An 18,027-nucleotide genomic window follows, 5' to 3' on the forward strand; every position below is an offset into this window, starting at 1 on the left:
AAGTGGGACATCATTTTCACATGCTAAAAGGACTCATTGTATGTATCTTGCTAGAAGCTGGTGCCGGCAAGCAGTTCCTGGAATGGTGAGGCAGCTCATCTGTAAATTGTTTTTGCTTCAGTTCCACAGCTGCAAGAGTGGCAAGTGCTGGATCCAGATGAGTCCAGAGAAGAGACTTTGCTAAAGGCTGGCCAGGAAGCCAAGCCACAGGCAGAGACACTGGTACATAAAATGCATTCCAGTGGTTGGCATCTGGGCCCTGCAGCTGCCAAGCACACCCAGTGTGTGGCCATGGGTGTTGGCTTCAATACTAGAACTTTTTGAGGAGGAGGCCAACAACCAGTAACCAGAGAAGACAGCGCCAAGTTACTACAGAAATTACATTCATGTGCCAATTTGCTTGCTATTTCAAAAGACAAAATTTTATCTCTTAAGTATTGTTCTGAACATACCCACATGACAGTTAACAGAAATATGCTGATATTTGTTAGTGGGGGGAGGGGTAAAATACTTATATAAGTGAAACAATACTCCTTGGGGCGCTGGTTAACAAAACAAAACCATACCCATTATACTATCCCTTAATTAATGCACGAGTTTCCTTAGAGACCACAGCTCTGTTGGGGAACACAAGCCTGGTGTATTTCTTTCCAAAAGACAGTGTGGGGAGAGTTATATAAAACAAAGATAGAGGTGAAATGAAAGATATGCAACAAGGCTGAGCAAGTTTTAGCTCCAAAGACAGGCTTTGTGCACTATTAGTGTGTGAGCAGGTCAGAGCATCGTGTGAAAACAGAAGGTTGTATTAAACCTTTAGAACATAATAGACTTGAACACATGGCTTAGAGTATAGTATCTGTAATGGGATGCATGCTACACAGTTGCAAACTCTATCAGGCTGTGTATCCAGCTCTCTTCACTGGAGATTATGTCACAACAGATGATTACATTTAACAAGTGTTAAGAATATATAAGGGGTCAATGTATAAGCAGAATCTGCCTCCCTCCTGGGAGAGCTACTTTAAAAAATAAAAGCCCCTAGGTACTCAAAATACTTGAGCTGTGGTAGCAAAAACTTCATACAGGCTAATTTACCAATCAGATCACATGATAATTAGCCAAAGGGATTATTGTTTTAAACACAGTGCTCATTTCCCTTTGAACAAGGCTCGAGCATGTTGCTTCTGCGCTATTCTGCAGTCCCTGTCTCCTCAAGCCCGAAAGCAATGCTGGAGTGCAGTGCTTCTCTGAAGGAGGGCTCTCTAAAAATGCGAGGGTAAGATCCTGTCTCAATGCCTCTTGCAGACCTCCCACCAAATCTTCTCACTTTGCAGCATCTGCAAATTCAGTTAAGAATCTGAATGTCAATCAATGGTTTTCTCTGGCTCAGTAATCATTCACAATAATGATTTTGTTATTGAAACTTCAGCACCAGTTCTGTTGAAGATTTACAGGCCAGAATGGAATCCATCTCTCTGCCCTTTAATTATCCTGGCTCTATAGTGCTAAAAAAGCTAGGAAAAAATATTAAAAGCCACTGAATTAGGCAGATATAACTTTACAATCTCTTGGGACATATTAATTGAGGAAGAGAATGTGGCCAAATGAAATAAAAATTCCTAACTTTCTATCATATATGGACTTGAATAAATAAAGACAAAACAAGAAACCTCAAATTGCACCAGAAACCTGTCAACAATCTACTCTCATAATTTTTTTCTGAGATCTTGGTTTTTAAATGCCTATCTAATTCAGACTATAAATTAGTGGTGAACTCTTCAGCAGTTAAAATGGCAAGACGTAATAGTCATCCTAGCTAATAGCAATGCTTCTTTAACTCAGCCAAAGGCTGCAAAGTGAGAAACAACCACCTTAAATCCTAGTTTAACTCAATAATTATTTTGCCTCTGAACATAGCTGTTGCATATCAAATGTTTGATTTTAATTCCTTTGTTATAACCGGGAACTTACTCACGAAATTACCATGTTCATGTCATATATAAAATATATTGTATATGTATCACAGGAGAGTCTGTGAATTCAAATGGTAATGAGATCTTTTCTCTTTCTGTGTTACTGGACTAGACTGTGCTGTACTGGGGCTTCTTAACAGTTTGATGTCTGTGGAACAGATGGCTGAACAGAATGAGTTACTGATGCAGATGCAAAGTTGACACAGAACCAGCTCCAGGCAGTGATAACAGAGATGGATGGCTTTGGGAGGGAAAGGTCACACATCGGTGTGTCTTATCAGCACACTGTAGACCCTAAGTCCTTGACATTTCAGCTCGTTCTCAAGAAAGACGATTTCTCTTTGCTAAAACGCTCCTTTGTTTCTCTGGATACTTGCCTTTTCATGACAATTGCAGGCTGAAGAAATTTTACCATGAAGATTAGTTGTATTTTCTTGTTCTTCTGTAGAAATCCTACTTGTAAGACTTGTTACAAACAACTTAACTAGGCAAGCCTTTTAAAACTGTGTTGTTTCTCCTTTCAATAAGGCTCTCATTCCTGGTCTATCTTTGCCTTCTACTTGGCCTTTTGGGATAGCATGTCCATATCCAAATATGTAACTCCCAAATGATCCCTGTAGCCACACTGACCATCATCTTGAAATGTCCTATACATTGATGCCAATAAGAATTTTACCAAGGATCTCAGCTGTTGTTTCTTATGTTCCTCTGCTGTGTAGTTTGCTGGTTGGCCTATCATAAGGTGGGACTTACACAACATTGCATTCATAGTATTAAGTATGGCTGAGGTATTTTGGTAACTTTCCCTATGTTTTGTTTCATTAGAGTACACATACCCCATCATATGCATAAACTGGATCCATTTTGACTGCTTGAACTAAAACAATGAGTTTGTGCTCTTTTCTTATTTCCCTGAATTACAAAACTTAAATACAGGAATTGTTATTGAAGAAGGTGGGAAGCTAGCATGCAAACAGGTCTTTGTTCCCGTCTTTCCCGCTTCTTCTCATTATTACCATTAGTAATTAATAACTGTTACTGAATTTGTTACTATTGCAACTTTCTCCTTCAGTCCCCCATCTGCTATGAAGCCAGACCTCTCCCAACACAGCCATAGCTGCACTGGAGCTGATGCTACAGTTTGGCTCAGCAAGAAGTGCTGGAACTCTAAGCTCCTTTCAGGGAACACAGCTGCTGAGTAGGAAAGAGCACGTTTTTCATTATGAGCTTGTAAGCAACAGCCAGGAACAAGCAAGTGCTTATGAAGAGGAAGTCAGAAGCTGTCTTGTGACAGGTTACATAAACTGAAGGTTTGTGGTTCCAATAGGCAAAGAGAAACCAGAAAAAGCTTTCTGCAGGAAAGAGTCCTCAAATTAGAGCAATATGGATTTGTCACAGCCAACACTTCCCTCACTGGAGGGTGGGCTGTGCCTCTAGCTGGGATCAACCCAGAGTGGGAAACTCCCCATGGTGCTTGCTCTCCGTGGTCCCTTTGGGCCACAGTAAGTCCCTCCTGCCAGCCCAGCCACTCTCCTCCCATCTTTTTCACTCGGGACGCATTAACTCTTGCCACACTGCCACCTGGATCGGGCCCTGTGTGAAGCATTCCAGCTTGGGTGTTTTGTGACTGGGGTCCAGGTCACTCATTGTGGCCCCATCGCTCTCTGGCCCTTCTGCTCAGCATCTGCCAAAATGGTGGCTGTGATGGAGAGGGCCTGCCACAGGTGACACCCCAGACAGGTCCACGCTCAGTCTCCTCATGGCACCGCTGGTGGTTACCCTCGCGTGGGTGAGTGACCTGGGGGTGAGGCAGCTGGGAGGGAGAAGGCCCTGTCGCACTGGGGATGGATTTTGCTCGTGATTGCTCTTGTGCGGCTCTGGAGCACTCTCCCCACAGCTGCGGGCCCTCCCCCGAGCCGGCCCCTCGCTTCATGCGGATGGCGGTTCCCTATCCCCCTCACGCAGGATCAGCTGTGTCTTGCTACGGCGACCAAAGCGCCTCTCTCCTCTCGCCTCGCTGGCGTCAGAGGCGTCAGCGGCACCTTCCCCTCGGCCCCTGCCGGTTCGGCGGGGCACGCGTGACCGTGGCGGAGGCGCGCGGCCCACGCACGGCCCCCGGCGGGACGCGGCCAGCGGTGCAGTGCGGCGCGGCGCGGCGGAGGCGAGGCAACAGCGCCACCCGCTGGCCGCCGCCCGCGCCGCCGCGGGGAGCCTGAGGCGCCAGAGGGCTGCAGCTGCCCGCGGCTCCCGCCGCCTGCCATTTTGTGTCCGGAGCTGACGCAGGGCGGGGGCACTGGTTTCTGTTCCTTTTTTCTCTTCTGTGGCCTTTGGTTTTTTCGGGCCTTGGTTTGGTGGAAACACGGGCCGTGGCACGTAACAAAAGCCCTCAGGTTCATGTCTTGCCCAGGACCCGTATGGATGAAGTGCGTGGCGGCTGCTGGTGGGGAACAGCCTCTTCCTCAGGGTGTTCCTCACACAGCCGCCTTGGGCCGGGGGCTGCTCCTGGCCTGGCCAGCACTGGCCTTTCCTCAGGGTTTCACTGTTGCTGCATTTTCATGTGAATTATCTGGGTAGCTCCTGCCATGCAGGACCACATCATCACCTGCCTCAGTGGCCCTGTAGATAAGCCCAGCTGTCATTTGTGATAAAATTCCTCTGGCCTTTTCCCATTCCACAGATATTTTAGTTTATTTCAGCCTTGAGTTTTTTAAGTCTTGTATTTGTGTGAGAAGAAAAGCCAACTCAGAAATAAATGGAAGCGTACTTGCTCTGTGGAAAGCCTTGGGCTACACCGTTTCAGTTTCAAATAAAAGTGTGACCCATGAGTAATAGAGATACTGTTCCTTCATGAGTAATAGAGATACTGTTCCTTCATGAGTAATAGAGATACTGTTCCTTCCACCAAGCAGAGGTGGGATGAGGACTAGGCAGCAGGAGTGTGTTAAATTTTAACACACAAACAGTAAGTTATTCTTACAGCTTTACTATGAGTATGTCCCATTTTACAGATGGAAATAGTGGCATAAAGTTGCTTACCTTATGTCACATGGAGACTAAATGACAGACTTTGTATTTCATGCATTTGCCTACCTCATGAAAAGAGAGTTTTTCCTATTAGGTAGATGTTCAGTGTAAAGACATATCAATAAAAAGAATCATATTTTTTACTCATATCATATACTGTTACAGAGATATGCTCAAATCTCAAAGTGGATAGCTGAAGTTAAAGAGATGCTGATGACAAGACTGTCACAGCTGGTAATCACAAGGCCCTCTGAAGAGGAAAGACATGCTCTTTTTATATATGTCAACAATTAATTACTTATAGATTATCTATAGTGAGAAAAGGAAAATCTTTCATTTTGATAGACACATTCCTTGCATAGGCAAAGGAGGGTAGTATGGCAGTAAAGCTACTTAATCTTTGTCTTTGATATCTAGGGACGGGTGTATGGCATCAGCAGGAGTTGGCAGAACTGCAAGGAAGACACAACCACCGAAGTAATTTTCATCTTTGCCTCTAAGAGGTGGTTGGAATCTCCTCTGATGCTGAGCATCTGGGAGATGTCCTCTGTGGATGCTTTCCACATATTTCCATAGACTGGAATATCCAGCCTATCCCAGTACTCACTTTTAGTGATGCTTTGGTTTTTGGTGTGCCCCCACCCCCATCGTCCGTCCCCCCGCCCCTGCCGAGGTATAGCTTGAATCTTTCCTATGTTATGTTTTTACTGCTACCCCATGCCCACCTTGGGCCTGGAGAACATTTTACCTTCCTTTTTATCAGCTTCTTCACAGCAACCTTTTTTTCTGTTAGAAGACAGCATGTCCTTCTCCACATTCTCTTTTCTAGAGAATCTCTGTTCGTTCTGTCTTACCTCATAAATCCTACAGTCTCTGCCCTGGTGGCACATCTTGTCTTCAGCCCAGAAAGTATTCCTGTAGGAAATACAATCCCCTTCAGACCCAGAGCTGAGAGACTTTGCACACCCCTGTGCACACCTTTTCTGTGGCTCAATCAGCTGGTACGATTGCTAGTCTGCATGCCAACAGCTGACCTTGTCCTTCCCTTCCCTTCCCTTCCCTTCCCTTCCCTTCCCTTCCCTTCCCTTCCCTTCCCTTCCCTTCCCTTCCCTTCCCTTCCCTTCCCTTCCCTTCCCTTCCCTTCCCTTCCCTTCCCTTCCCTTCCCTTCCCTTCCCTTCCCTTCCCTTCCCTTCCCTTCCCTTCCCTTCCTTTCTTGTGTGTTTTTCTGTTCGATTGAGCTTCTTTGCCTTGAGCATCATGGATCTCCAATATCTGCCTCTTGTCCCATCATCTACTGATATCTGTTTCTTAGTTCTTGTTCCCTCTTGCCTAGTCTAGTCCCTGCCATGGTTCCTATCCTAAATCTTAGCAGCCACGCTCTTGTCTGTTTCCCCTAAGATCTACTTAGTGGAAATTTTCCTTTCCTACCAGTTGTGAAGCCCACTCCATGTTCCATACTTCTAGCTCTGATTTTAGACAGAAGGATCCTCAGTACTCTTGCCTTCCACTCCTAAACTGATTTTGCAGGCCTTGCACTCCTCCGGGAGAGGGTCCCTCCATTTCTGTTCCTACACAGGAGTTCACAGTCCACAAATGCCGCTTGGGCACAGCAGGACCCTGGCCGTGCCATCAGCACACTGGAGGGAACAGCTGAGATAGCATCACGTTGGTTTGTGAAAGTCAAACAGCTTCTTGGGCCTCCCTGCGTCTTCTCTTTCCTGCAGAGCTGGCTTTGACTCCTGTACAACCAGGTTGTCTCAGGTTGTCTCCTCCAGGTTTCTAGACAGCACTGACAGTGCAGGGCTGAGCTTGTAGCGTTGGCTTGGCCCTTTGCAGCCCAGACCTGCAGCTTCTGGGGCTGTCCTCTCTGTATAGGCTCTGCTGTTAAAAGCTAAGTTTGCATGTGCCCATACATGAAAGGTCTTTTCAGGCCTTGCAGCTTGATAAAACTAGCCTTCTGCAGACAACTTCCCCCCTCACATCTACCTTTATTTCTCCTACTAGGGTAAGCCCTTTGTAAAACAGCATTCCAAAAATTTCCTGAGTGTGCTGGAAAAAGCTGGTACAGTTGTTTAGCATGGGCTATACAACATATTTTTTTCTTGACCTCACACTTGGAAGCTACTGAGCCCTTTGGCTTTAATTAACACATAACACGTCTGAGGCAGATATTTGGCATGGGAGAGCTTTCAAAATACAAAGATTAACAAAGTTATGAGCCATGAAAAAAATGGTCTTAACAAGTAGCAGAAAATAGGAAATAATTGTAAAAAGAAATTCTGTCAGCCTTTGTGTGTGATATGTATCATCAAATACAGTTCCACACTGTGCAATTAAGGATGTTATCAAACATCTGTGTTTATTAACGAGCTACTGCTGATAAAAATACAATTTTATCATAAACAGCCTGATACATACAAATAATAAAATCCGTATTTCTGTAAACTCACACAGGCATATAGTGCGGTGTCACTGTGCCAGATCCCAAGGGTTATTAATAAATGTACATGTGCTGTGGGCAAAAGGGTCTCAACTTGGGGAGTTTCACGTAATTTATTGCCAATTAACATAAACGTTTAATTACTGATTTGGGTATTGAGAAACCAAGAAGACAAACAACTAAGCAAATACTAGGGGAAATGCCTTTCTTCCCCTTTCAATTTCAGTCCAGCACCGCTCCTTCCCCCTTCCTAGCTGCAACTCCCCTTGTTTTCACTTCTGCTCAGTCCTTCCCAACTCCCCTGCCAAGGTGACAGGCCTGGAGTGGAGGAGGTTGGTCTCAGTGTGTAGCGGTTTAGTTTTATTGCTTCTTGCTTCTGATTCTTTTCTTCTGCTTCTCCACTGCTCCTTGCTTCTTGTTTTCTCTGCCCCAGCATGGGTTGCCAGTGACTGCAGTCCCTCAGGGATATCCCAGCCCTGAGGAAGGTCGCCCCTTTCTAGAAGTGTGTATCTTGCCATGCCTCAACAATTTCCCCTTTCATGTATCTCTAACAGCACCTCCTGCAACATTTTTCCTGCCCATCACAGCTGTGCCCAATGTGCCACCCGGTACAGTTCAGCACATAAAAATACTTGCAGTTCTTAGATGTGACTGACTGACATGAAGACTGAAGTCTTCAATTGCCTTGAAGACATGGAAATTTTTTTGCTGTAAGTCTTTATTTGGAAGGGTAAATACTTTAGTCATTGATAAAGTACACAATGATATCCTGGGGACTAACTAGAACAAATTATGAGTTATCATGAAAACTGATCCTATAGCACCCTGTCTGAAATACAAGTATACTGTTAGAAACAAAGTGGATACAGGTTAAAATGAAGTATGTATTCTTGCCAAGATAAGTATGTTTTGGCTAGAGTTAAAAAGAAGTCTGGATTATATAATAAAACTCCTTTTCCCTATTTACAAATAAAAGAAGAGCTGCATTAGAGCAGACTAAAAGAAGAGCTGCACTAGAGCAGAATGGTCCACTGCTTTATTCTTTCTGTCAATTTGCTTTTACAAATCTGTTGAGATGTCACTTATTTTTTCCCTGTCTCCTTGCCTGACACGAAGAGCAAAAAGGACTTGTGGGATGATGAAAGAGCCGTCCTGCAGACCTCTTTCAGGCAGTTAATTGCATTGAACTCCTTGGGCTTTCATGAATTATATGCACAAAGTGCAAAGTGCAACACTTTGTACCCCCCAGACAGTGGCAATTTCTTGATATTGGTGCTTTGCACCAATATTTTTTTCCTTTTTTGGAACATTAATTGTGTCTAAATGTACTAGGCAGTTTTATACACTTGAGGAAGGCAATGCAATCAATGATCACTTTAGGCATTCAAATTGTATTTGTGAGGATCGAAGCTGATAAATCTGTCACTGAAGGGAATTAATTGGATTCATAAGGAAAATGACCAAACTGGATATATTTTATATAAAGCAGAAGCAGACCCACCACAAAAGTAAAAAGTCAATTTTTATGGATATAAAATGCCAATTGGTGTGTGCTTTTGCGGTGCAGCAGAAAAATAGTGATAACTTTAGTAATCACATATTCAGAAATGCCCTGAGAAGGTAAAAGACCAGTGCTTCTGTCTGCTCACAAGATATACTGCCTGGCTATTAATACAGGCCTATATACAAACACATCACATCATTCAAGCATGTAAGTAACGACAGAAGCAAATGCTACTTTGCGACTGAATGGACTTCTGTGATACCCTTGTGCCAAATGACACCAGATACAATAGAGCACGAAGAAATGTAACATGATACATGTTTTCTAAAATACATTCTTTGTTCTTACATTACTTAGAGTATGAAAACTGTGGTGAGACAACCTTCACTACAAGCAATGGCAAAAAAGCTAGCAAGGTATTTGGGTTCTTAAAAGAGATGGTATTTAAAGAGAAAATTTTCAAAATATTAGTTTTGTAGAATGCTTTTTTTTTTTTTTTAAATGATTTCTCATGTTGTTATCAACCAATGAACTTTGAGTAGTAGTGACCAGTCTACAGGACTAACTGCACCATCATTTCAGTTTGACTGACTGTCCAAACAGCAGTTATGACAGTAGAGAGACAAGTCTGCATGGGACAGAAAGACTAACATAGTAAGGAAGGAAATTCAATGGACAGCCTGAGGCTGTCATTTTCAATTGTTGACCAAAAATACCCCAAACCAAAAGACAGTTAAAGGATAATTCTGCCTGAAAAAAACTTGTAGCTGAGAAACTGCAATACCTATTGTTTTAATGACAGACGTTGTATGTTGTATGCCATGGGACCAGCAATGGAAAACCCAAGGTAAAAAGACACTCTTTCTATGTTTGGGCCATTTTTCAATAGGCATGACGGAACAGGCTGCACTGGTATCCTAAAGTTTTCATTGCTGCCATAGTCTACATAGATCAACTTATCCTCAGCTCTCCCATCCAAAGGAAGCAAAAGGTCTCGAACAGCCTGTTCCTTCCAGATATTTCCACTCTGCCAGAGGGAATTCAGTTCTTGTTCTGAAAGTGAACTAAAAAGCTGATTTATTTTTTCTTTGTGAACAAATCTGTTCAGGCCACTGTCTTTCGTCAGATAGAAAAGAGCCAGAGGCTGCCTGGAACGATGCAAGATTCCATAGAGCTTTTTGAAAGACTCACTTAAGCGTCTAACAAAAGCTTCCATTTTCCTTGAATCTTCATTTAGTTTTAATCTGTTTTGGGGCCAGAACAACAAGGAGGCTAGGAAGAAAGGCTCTACACAATGTGGGGTTGGTTCCACTTCGTGTAGAATGTCTTGAAGCAGACTTGTCATCACCTTAGAAGGATATAACTTAGCGGATTTAGGTTTAATGCAGTTCAGAACAATATTTGCCAAAATAAAATTCTGTTTATCTTTCAGAGTTGCTTGTGAATCCTCATCACGCAAAAATGCATATGCTTCTACTATTTCTTCTATTTCTCTGTCAGCATTTCTGTGGAGGTATTCCAAAATGCCAGAAAATGAGCCTCCTTTGGAAGTGTCCACAGCATCCCTGTATGCTTCTATATACTGAGACATGGACCACTTTAAGACCTGTTTACTTTTCAGTTGTTCAAAACTGAAATCACAAAATACATATTTGTATTTGGTAAAATATCCTTGAACCTTCTCATACAATTTAGCTTCTACTATTGCTTTTTCATTGGTCTGTGATTTGAAAAACATAAAGTAGTCATCAAAAAAGTCAAATGCCTTTTTCAACCGTGATCGCAAACTGCATAAAAAGCTGGAATAATGTTCAAGAACATTGAGCATTTCCCTGTCTGTGTTAGTGTTATCTACCTTCAAAACACCATTTCCTGACAGATACTTTGTCATATTTTTTCTACACTGTAAGACTTCTTTGCTGAAAAAAGGGACAAGCCAAAGGACATCAATAACATAAAAATAAGTTTCTATCTCTCCCTGATAACCAGCAGTATTGTACATTTGAAAATGTCTTTTAAGCCTTTGATGATACAAATATTGTTCATTGTCTGCATTTTCAGCTTGCCGCTGAGATTCTCTGAATGCCTGTGAAGCATTCTCAGCAAACTCCAGCGAGTATCGCAGTTCCTCAGCTGTCAGGACTGCACTCTTTGCTTTGCACTCTACATAGTGTCTTAGCTTACTTTTAAAGACTTGACCTAGTGTATCTGATATGTATGAATTGTGTTGTGCTCTTTGTTTGGCTGCTTTGGCCCAGTATAATGCAGAGTCAAATTTCCTTTCTTTAATGTAGAAGTATCTTGCTAAGGCTTGGCAAATGTAAGCATTTTGCTCAAATCTAGCGGATGCTTGTTTTAACACATCTTCCACGTTATCACACTTCTCTTCCTTATGAATGGCTTCAATTAAGGGGGAAAACAATGTGTCTGACTCATCGCCATGTTCCTTGCGCTGTCTAGTAATCAGCAGGGTTTGTATATCACGAATAAGTTTTTCTTGCTTCAGTGGAGTCTGATAGAATACATCTTCTTTCAATAACCTCAATGCAATTTCACTTTTAGGCAAGTCATAGGTTAGTTTGAAGATTTTTAGGCAGTGAGATGCTATCAATGGGTGAATGATACGAAGACCTTTGTATTTCATTTTTTCATATACCTTGTCATATATGAGAATATTGGAACAAATTCCCATCTTTTCTATCAATCTATCTTTACTGCAGCCAATCTCTTGAGAACTAATTCCTAAGAATTCTTCACACAGTGATATTGAAACTGTAGATGTTCTTACATATGAGTTTAACAGCGTTAGATAGCAAACAAGTTGTGCTGGTTTAGAGGCAGTATTCAAGTTATGCAAGGTATTTTTTACTACTTTTTCTATGTATTGTGCATCAAAGTTTTTCTTCATAATCATAAATGCATAGAAACTGTCAAAATTTGAATGTGTCTTTTCAATATATTTTAGTTTCTGATCAAAGGCCCTTTTCTCCTTATCAGAAAGTATATGTTTTAAAGAAACACTGTTCAACAGATTGATTGTTGAACCTTCATCAGGATTCTGAGATCTCATACAGTTCAGAATGATCACTAAAGGAGTTACGTACCGAATGCATTTTTCTGTTATAGCCACCTGAATTTCTTTCTGCAGAAAATAGACATTTTCTTGATCTTCAAAATCATCCACAAGAAGTAACACTGGTAAATAGCCTGTGTTATCATTTGCTCCACAGGTGAGTAAAGTTGTCACCTGTTTTCCAAAATCACTTGATTTGTTTTTCAGAACAGCACATCTGAATTGCTTCCGGAGATCCCAAAGGATATGCATAGCTAATGTTGTCCCACCACAGCCTGGGTGATGGTAAAGGTTGATAATTTTTACAGGGGATTCATTAACACTGTTAGATGAAGACACAATTAGGTGTTCAAGCTTTTCATAGCTGTCCCTTCTGACAAAATCTGAAGTATACTTTTCAGAAGAAAAATAGAAATTCCACCATGATGCTTTACCACCTCTATAAAATTCTTCTTCGTGCTTTTGCAGGAATTTCTGAAATTTATCTGCATCCTTCTCTATTCCTGTGTCTTTGCATTCATTTTCACAAAGTATTTCCAGTGCTGCCATGGAGTCTTCTTTCTTCTTTAGAAGAACGGTAGAATGACCAACAGAGGGCAGAAGTCTTTCAGAAGACTGTGTCACTGATTTTAATTTTACAATGGTACCATTTACCATTTCCAGGGTTAAATTAGAAACACATTTATTTGAAAGTGCTTCCTCACTAATGCCTCTAGCATTCAGAAGATCTTTCCATCTCTGATACGTACTTGCACCGATGCAAATGCAGGCCATGTATTCTAGTCCCTTTAATTCTTGGTAAAATGTCATAAAAGTCTCAGTAAGGGGATCTGCTGAATCTTCTACTATCGAAAGCAAAAGAAACACTATTAAAAACTTTCCACTCTGCTTTACATCTTTGTGTGAAAGAAATGAAATCATCTTTCTGACACCAGCAGCTCTGTCTCGTTGCCATGAAGTGGGATCTAATGGTAGGCTGTTACTGCCTTTGAAGTCTGATCTACCATTGCAGAAAATCCAGCTGGTCTCCTCATGCAGTTTCAGCTTTTTAGCTTGTTCAGCAACTGAACCCACCTTGTTTTCATAATAATCTGGGAAGTGACATTCAGCATTTCTATTTTGTTTGTAAGTCTTGAACACACCGTTCATTTCAGATTCAAAATCAAAGTCAAGCACAGCAAACCATTTTATTTCCTGCAAAAAGTCTAAATGTGATGTTTGATTTGGATGGCACTTGTTTGTTACCAAAATGTAGTAGTCGTAGTAAGAGCTATCTAGTGAGTCCCAGTTACCTGTGAGCAGACTAACTAGCTTTAGTCCTTCATTCATTGGCTTTGTTAGCTTTAAGTTATAGTCTTCCTCTGCTTTTTTACGAGAATCTGCTAAAGTTGTCAAGGTACTTTTAAAAGTTTCAAATTCTTTTGTGTTTTGAATATTTCTGGAACTAGCTCCATCCCGGATGTAGACAGCTTTTTCCCAAGTGCCACTCTCAAAGACATATGTGTTGGTACAGAAATATTTTGTATTACAGATGTCATGTCTGGGAACCACATCTACTTCAATGACAAACAAATGTGATGAAGCTCCATTTTGTGATAATACTTCCACAAATCTAGGTTCTCTAATGCAAGCTTTTGCAATGGTGATGTATTCCTTACGAAAGTACTTTCTGATTTTTTTATCCAAATGGTCAACATATTCTTCTTTCTTGGTAACATTTATTCCTTCAATTTTTCCATGTGGATTGTCATGTACTCCAAAATGAATGGTGCCATTTGTGCGGGAGTTCATGCAGGCTGCAGCAAACCTAAAGACTTCATTGCTAAATTTCATCATGGGATCCTCTTTTGCATTCTTCGTGTTGGTAAACAATTTGAATTCATGTGCTGGATCAATGAGGTTGAATGGCCCTGTTTCAGGGACATTAATAATATTGTACTGTGTATATCGAGTGGCATCACTGAAATTATCAAAAGGATATGGCATACACATCTTTCCATCTGGGTGCTGGCTGCTTGACATTGGCTTCTCTGACACATTCTCTTTGTCGTCTGACTTCTCTGGGTTTTTGTCTTCTATGGGCTCCATCTTAGAATCCTTAGAATTAGATGACCCATATTCTTTCTCGCACTCTTTCTTTGCAATTTCTCCATCTTCTCCTTCTCCATCAAGACTCTGTTCAGTGCCTTCTTGTTCCACAGCCTGGTTTGAACCTTTAGGTAGTATGCCACGCTCTTTCAGGAAATAAATTATTTGAAGAGCAGGCCCATGAGGTATGCCCATTTCCACAAAATCTGCTTTAGATACCAGTTTCAAAGTAGAACCAGTCACATCTTGATTAAACAGGACTTCTGCATATTTCTGGTCAATCTTAACAACTTCAATTGCCCATTGTTTGACTTCCTCTTTTGTCCACTCTTCAATATGTTGATATGAATATGATTTCTCATTTTCTTCAGTGTTTGAGTTTTCCATGCTTTAAGGAAAAATCACAAAATTACTAAACAAGTAATTTATAATATCCTATTAAATGAATGATAGTTATTTCCTTGATATTATCAACCATTAAGTTCTTCATTAGTGCAATCTGTCACATGGAATACAACAGTTCAATTATGGGACATCGTGGGAATGTGAAGTAAGATCATATATAAGGCATTAGCAACTTATAAGAGACATTTATTACAGAATGATTTTATTTGAATCCTGTGTTTAAATCACTCTGTAGCTGACAATACACAAAAATTGTGACTGATACCTATTTGTGGTCATTTGGACACCTATTTTTGGCTGTATGGGCCATTCAATAATAAGTTTTAAAAAAATCATAAAATCATAGAACCATAGAATATCCTGAGTTGGAGGGGACCCAGAAGGATCACTGAGTCCAACTCCTGACTTCTGCACGGGACAACCTAAAAGTTAAACCATATATCTAAAAGCATTGTCCAAACACTTCTTGAACACTGACAGGCTTCGTGCTGTGACCACCTCCCTGGGGACCTTGTTCCAGTGCCTGACCACCCCCTCAATGATGAACTTCTTCCTAACATCCCATCTTCCCCTGATGCAGCTTTAAGCCATTCCCTCATGTCCTATCACTGGACACCAGCTAGAAGAGATCAGCACCTCCCTCTCTGCTCCCCCTCATGAGGAATTTGTAGACCGCAGTGAGGTCACCTCTTAGTCTCCTCTTTTCTAAGCTGAATAAACCTGGTAACCTCAGCTGCTCCTCCTAAGTCATGTCCTCTAGCCCTTTCACTATCTTTGTTTCCCTCCTTTGGACATATTCTAATATTTTCAAATTCTTGTATTTTGGAGCCCCAAAATGCACATGATACTCAAGGTGAGGCCACACCAATGCTGAGTAGTGTGAGGCAATCACTTCTTTTGATAAGTTCGCTATACTGTGCCTAATAGACCCCAGGATATGGCTGGCCCTTTTGGCCACCAGGGCACATTGTTGACTCTTATTTCATTTACCATCAACCAAAATCCCCAGATCCTGTTCTGCAGGGCTACACTCCAGCCTCTTGTCCTCCAGTCTACACATGCATCCAGGATTACAGTGTCCCAGGCACACAATCCAGCATTTGTCCTCATTAAATTTCAGACATTTGGTGACTGCCCACCACTCTAATCTGTGAAGATCTCTCTATAAGGCCTCTCAATCAATGGCTTGTCTTAATTTAGTAACATTGGCAAACTTGCTTAGTGTGCACTCCACTCCTGCGTCCAAGTCATTGATAAAAACATTGAAGAGAACTGGCCCTAAAATTGACCCCTGGAGAACACCACTAGTGACTGGCCACCAGCCAGATGTTACTCAATTTACTACCATGCTTTGAGTCCAACCCTTCAGCCAATTGTTCACCTATCTTGTTGTGTACATGTCACAAATGGCTCTCATTAAGTTCCCAGTTTGGTGAAGAAAAAAAATGAAATGCACATGGAAATCCCACGTTTTTTTTTACCCTTAGATGTGGTTAGGTACAGAATTTGCTTGAATAACACTGCAAAGACATTGGGGTGGAGAGATACTGCTGTGATTACTTAGCTGTTGCTATTGAAAATGAAAATAAAATATTTTCCATATTACCTTTTCAGCATCTTTTGTGTTCACTAAGGTTTCTCAGATTAAATCAAAGCAAGTAGTTCAGTAGCCTTTGTGGGGAGAAGTAACATGAAGAAGAGCATCTTTCAATCCACTTGGTCTTAGTAAATGTGGACTTTCTGCAAAAAAATTCAAAGAAAGAAACATGATAAAATAAAATCATTCCCATTAAAAGTGTCTAATTTCACTTTATCCTTTCACTTCCTTTGGAGGAATTGTATTAATATGAAATTTTTACTTTATGGAATTGCCCCCAGCTACAGTTGTTGCATTAGTGGTAATGGTCTCCACCACGCACGTTTTCTTGAATATTCACAGCTGAGTGTTCCTGGGAAAAAATTACTCCTTAGATTTTTTCAGTGAAATTTTGTTTTCTGAAAGAACATTCGGTTATCTAAGCCACCCTAGTGACATGCTTTCCTCAATTTATTATTCATTTTCCTAAACTGTAAATGTTAATGAGAAGCAACAGTAAAGATTTCTTCTAGGTAGTGCAGGAAAACAGCTGCCCTACCTTTGGCCAAGCTGCCTCCTGAATTAAATAAGGAATCAGAAGAGCAGAGAAAAAAGTGGGTCTGTGGGCTACGGAAGCCTGCAGTTGTGTTTTCTTTTAACAGACTCTCCTTTTTGTTCTCAGAAAAAGAAAAACTAACTTCTAGTTCTTTAAAATGCCACTATGGGAAGCACATGCTGTCAAAAAATTGAGGTTGCAGGAGGAAAGAAGCTCAATGTTTTTATTCTGTGACTGAAGTAGCTATCATATTCACCAGTAACTCCACCCAGGGTGTCTAAAAGCTGAGAAAAGAAACTGAAACTAAAGCATTTCTGCTCAAGACAGTGTTCAACCCAGGAATATAAGACTATGATTTTAATTCCCTCCAAACATAGTTTCTAATAGAGGTACAATTTACTTCTAACATAAAAGCAAACACGTTTATGTCCTTAAAACAGTTACTCCATGTTTTAGTGTTTGGAACCCCTAATGAGAGAAAGCTCCAGAATGCGATACTTTCGTTTCCTAGACGTGATGCAGTGTTTCTATGTTTCCTGTTACTGGCTAGCCAATGATTCTGACCAACTGAAATACTCTATAAACATGTCCTTTTCCAACATGGAACAAATCTATCATATTATTTCTGCAGAATAATTACTCTGAGGACATAATCCTTGGGATTATTTCACTGTAAACTCATAACAGCCACTTTTCATGTGCAGATGTTTAACAGATTTGGAATAGTTTATTAGATTATAGATAATCTTATATATAAAATTAATGTCTTAAAAAAAAAAAAAAAGAGAAAAGAAAAATAAGAAATTATATCAGACTAAGCCATCAGGGCTGCATAAAATGTTCCAGCCCAGAAATAATATGCATGTACTTACTGTAATTGTTCTGTTCTGCGGATTTATTCCTATAGTTGTTCAATACATATATTTTGTTTAAGCAGGAAACACAACAGCTGAAATTCAGCTGAACTTCTCTTCTAAAGTATGGGAGGAAAAACCCACCAAATTAGTTTATAAACTTCTAATAGAAGTCTAGAGTCAGAAATAGTAGGAAGAAAAGAGCATTGATGATCAGTTTTTCCCAGTGGCAAATACCCATCTCCAGAAGAGAGAAATAACAGTGCCTGATGGAGAATAATTATTATTTCTTACCTTTTCCTTGCATGCTTTCATTTACCCTTCCAACAACAGTGTCTAAATGCTGTGGAGTGGGCGAGTCAGAAGCTGGGTGTTGCAGAGAAATGGCATGCAGGAAATAGATGCACGGTGTTTGGGAGGTTCTACTGCTCTCATCCACTTTTGCTTTCTCTTTTACCAACAAAGTTGTTCCTGGTCTGCCTCTTCCTAACCTCCTGTTTGGGAAATCATTGTTCTCCTAGGAAATTAATGTA

The 18,027-nt window shown here is 41.0% G+C and overlaps 1 protein-coding gene across 2 annotated transcripts; it reads right to left on the reverse strand.

Moving 5' to 3' along the window:
- Nucleotides 1–7,338: 7,338 nt before the first annotated feature.
- Nucleotides 7,339–17,930, reverse strand: LOC308062308 (sterile alpha motif domain-containing protein 9-like). 2 transcript variants are annotated; one of them, XM_080383601.1, is made up of 4 exons: nt 17,789–17,927; nt 17,513–17,613; nt 16,115–16,248; nt 7,339–14,491 (listed from the first exon to the last, which is right to left on the reverse strand). In XM_080383601.1, the coding sequence occupies exons 3-4, from the start codon at nt 16,123–16,125 to the stop codon at nt 9,727–9,729; spliced, it is 4,776 nt and encodes a 1,591-aa protein (XP_080239727.1). In that variant the 5' UTR covers nt 16,126–16,248; nt 17,513–17,613; nt 17,789–17,927; the 3' UTR covers nt 7,339–9,726. The 2 variants fall into 2 exon arrangements, with proteins under 2 accessions (XP_080239727.1, XP_080239726.1); XM_080383600.1 differs by lacking the exon at nt 17,513–17,613 and having other exon boundaries at nt 17,789–17,930.
- Between the last annotated feature and the right edge of the window lie 97 nt (nt 17,931–18,027).

This window comes from Falco punctatus (assembly GCF_963210335.1).
Source record: "Falco punctatus genome assembly, chromosome: 4".
Lineage (NCBI taxonomy): Eukaryota > Metazoa > Chordata > Aves > Falconiformes > Falconidae > Falco > Falco punctatus.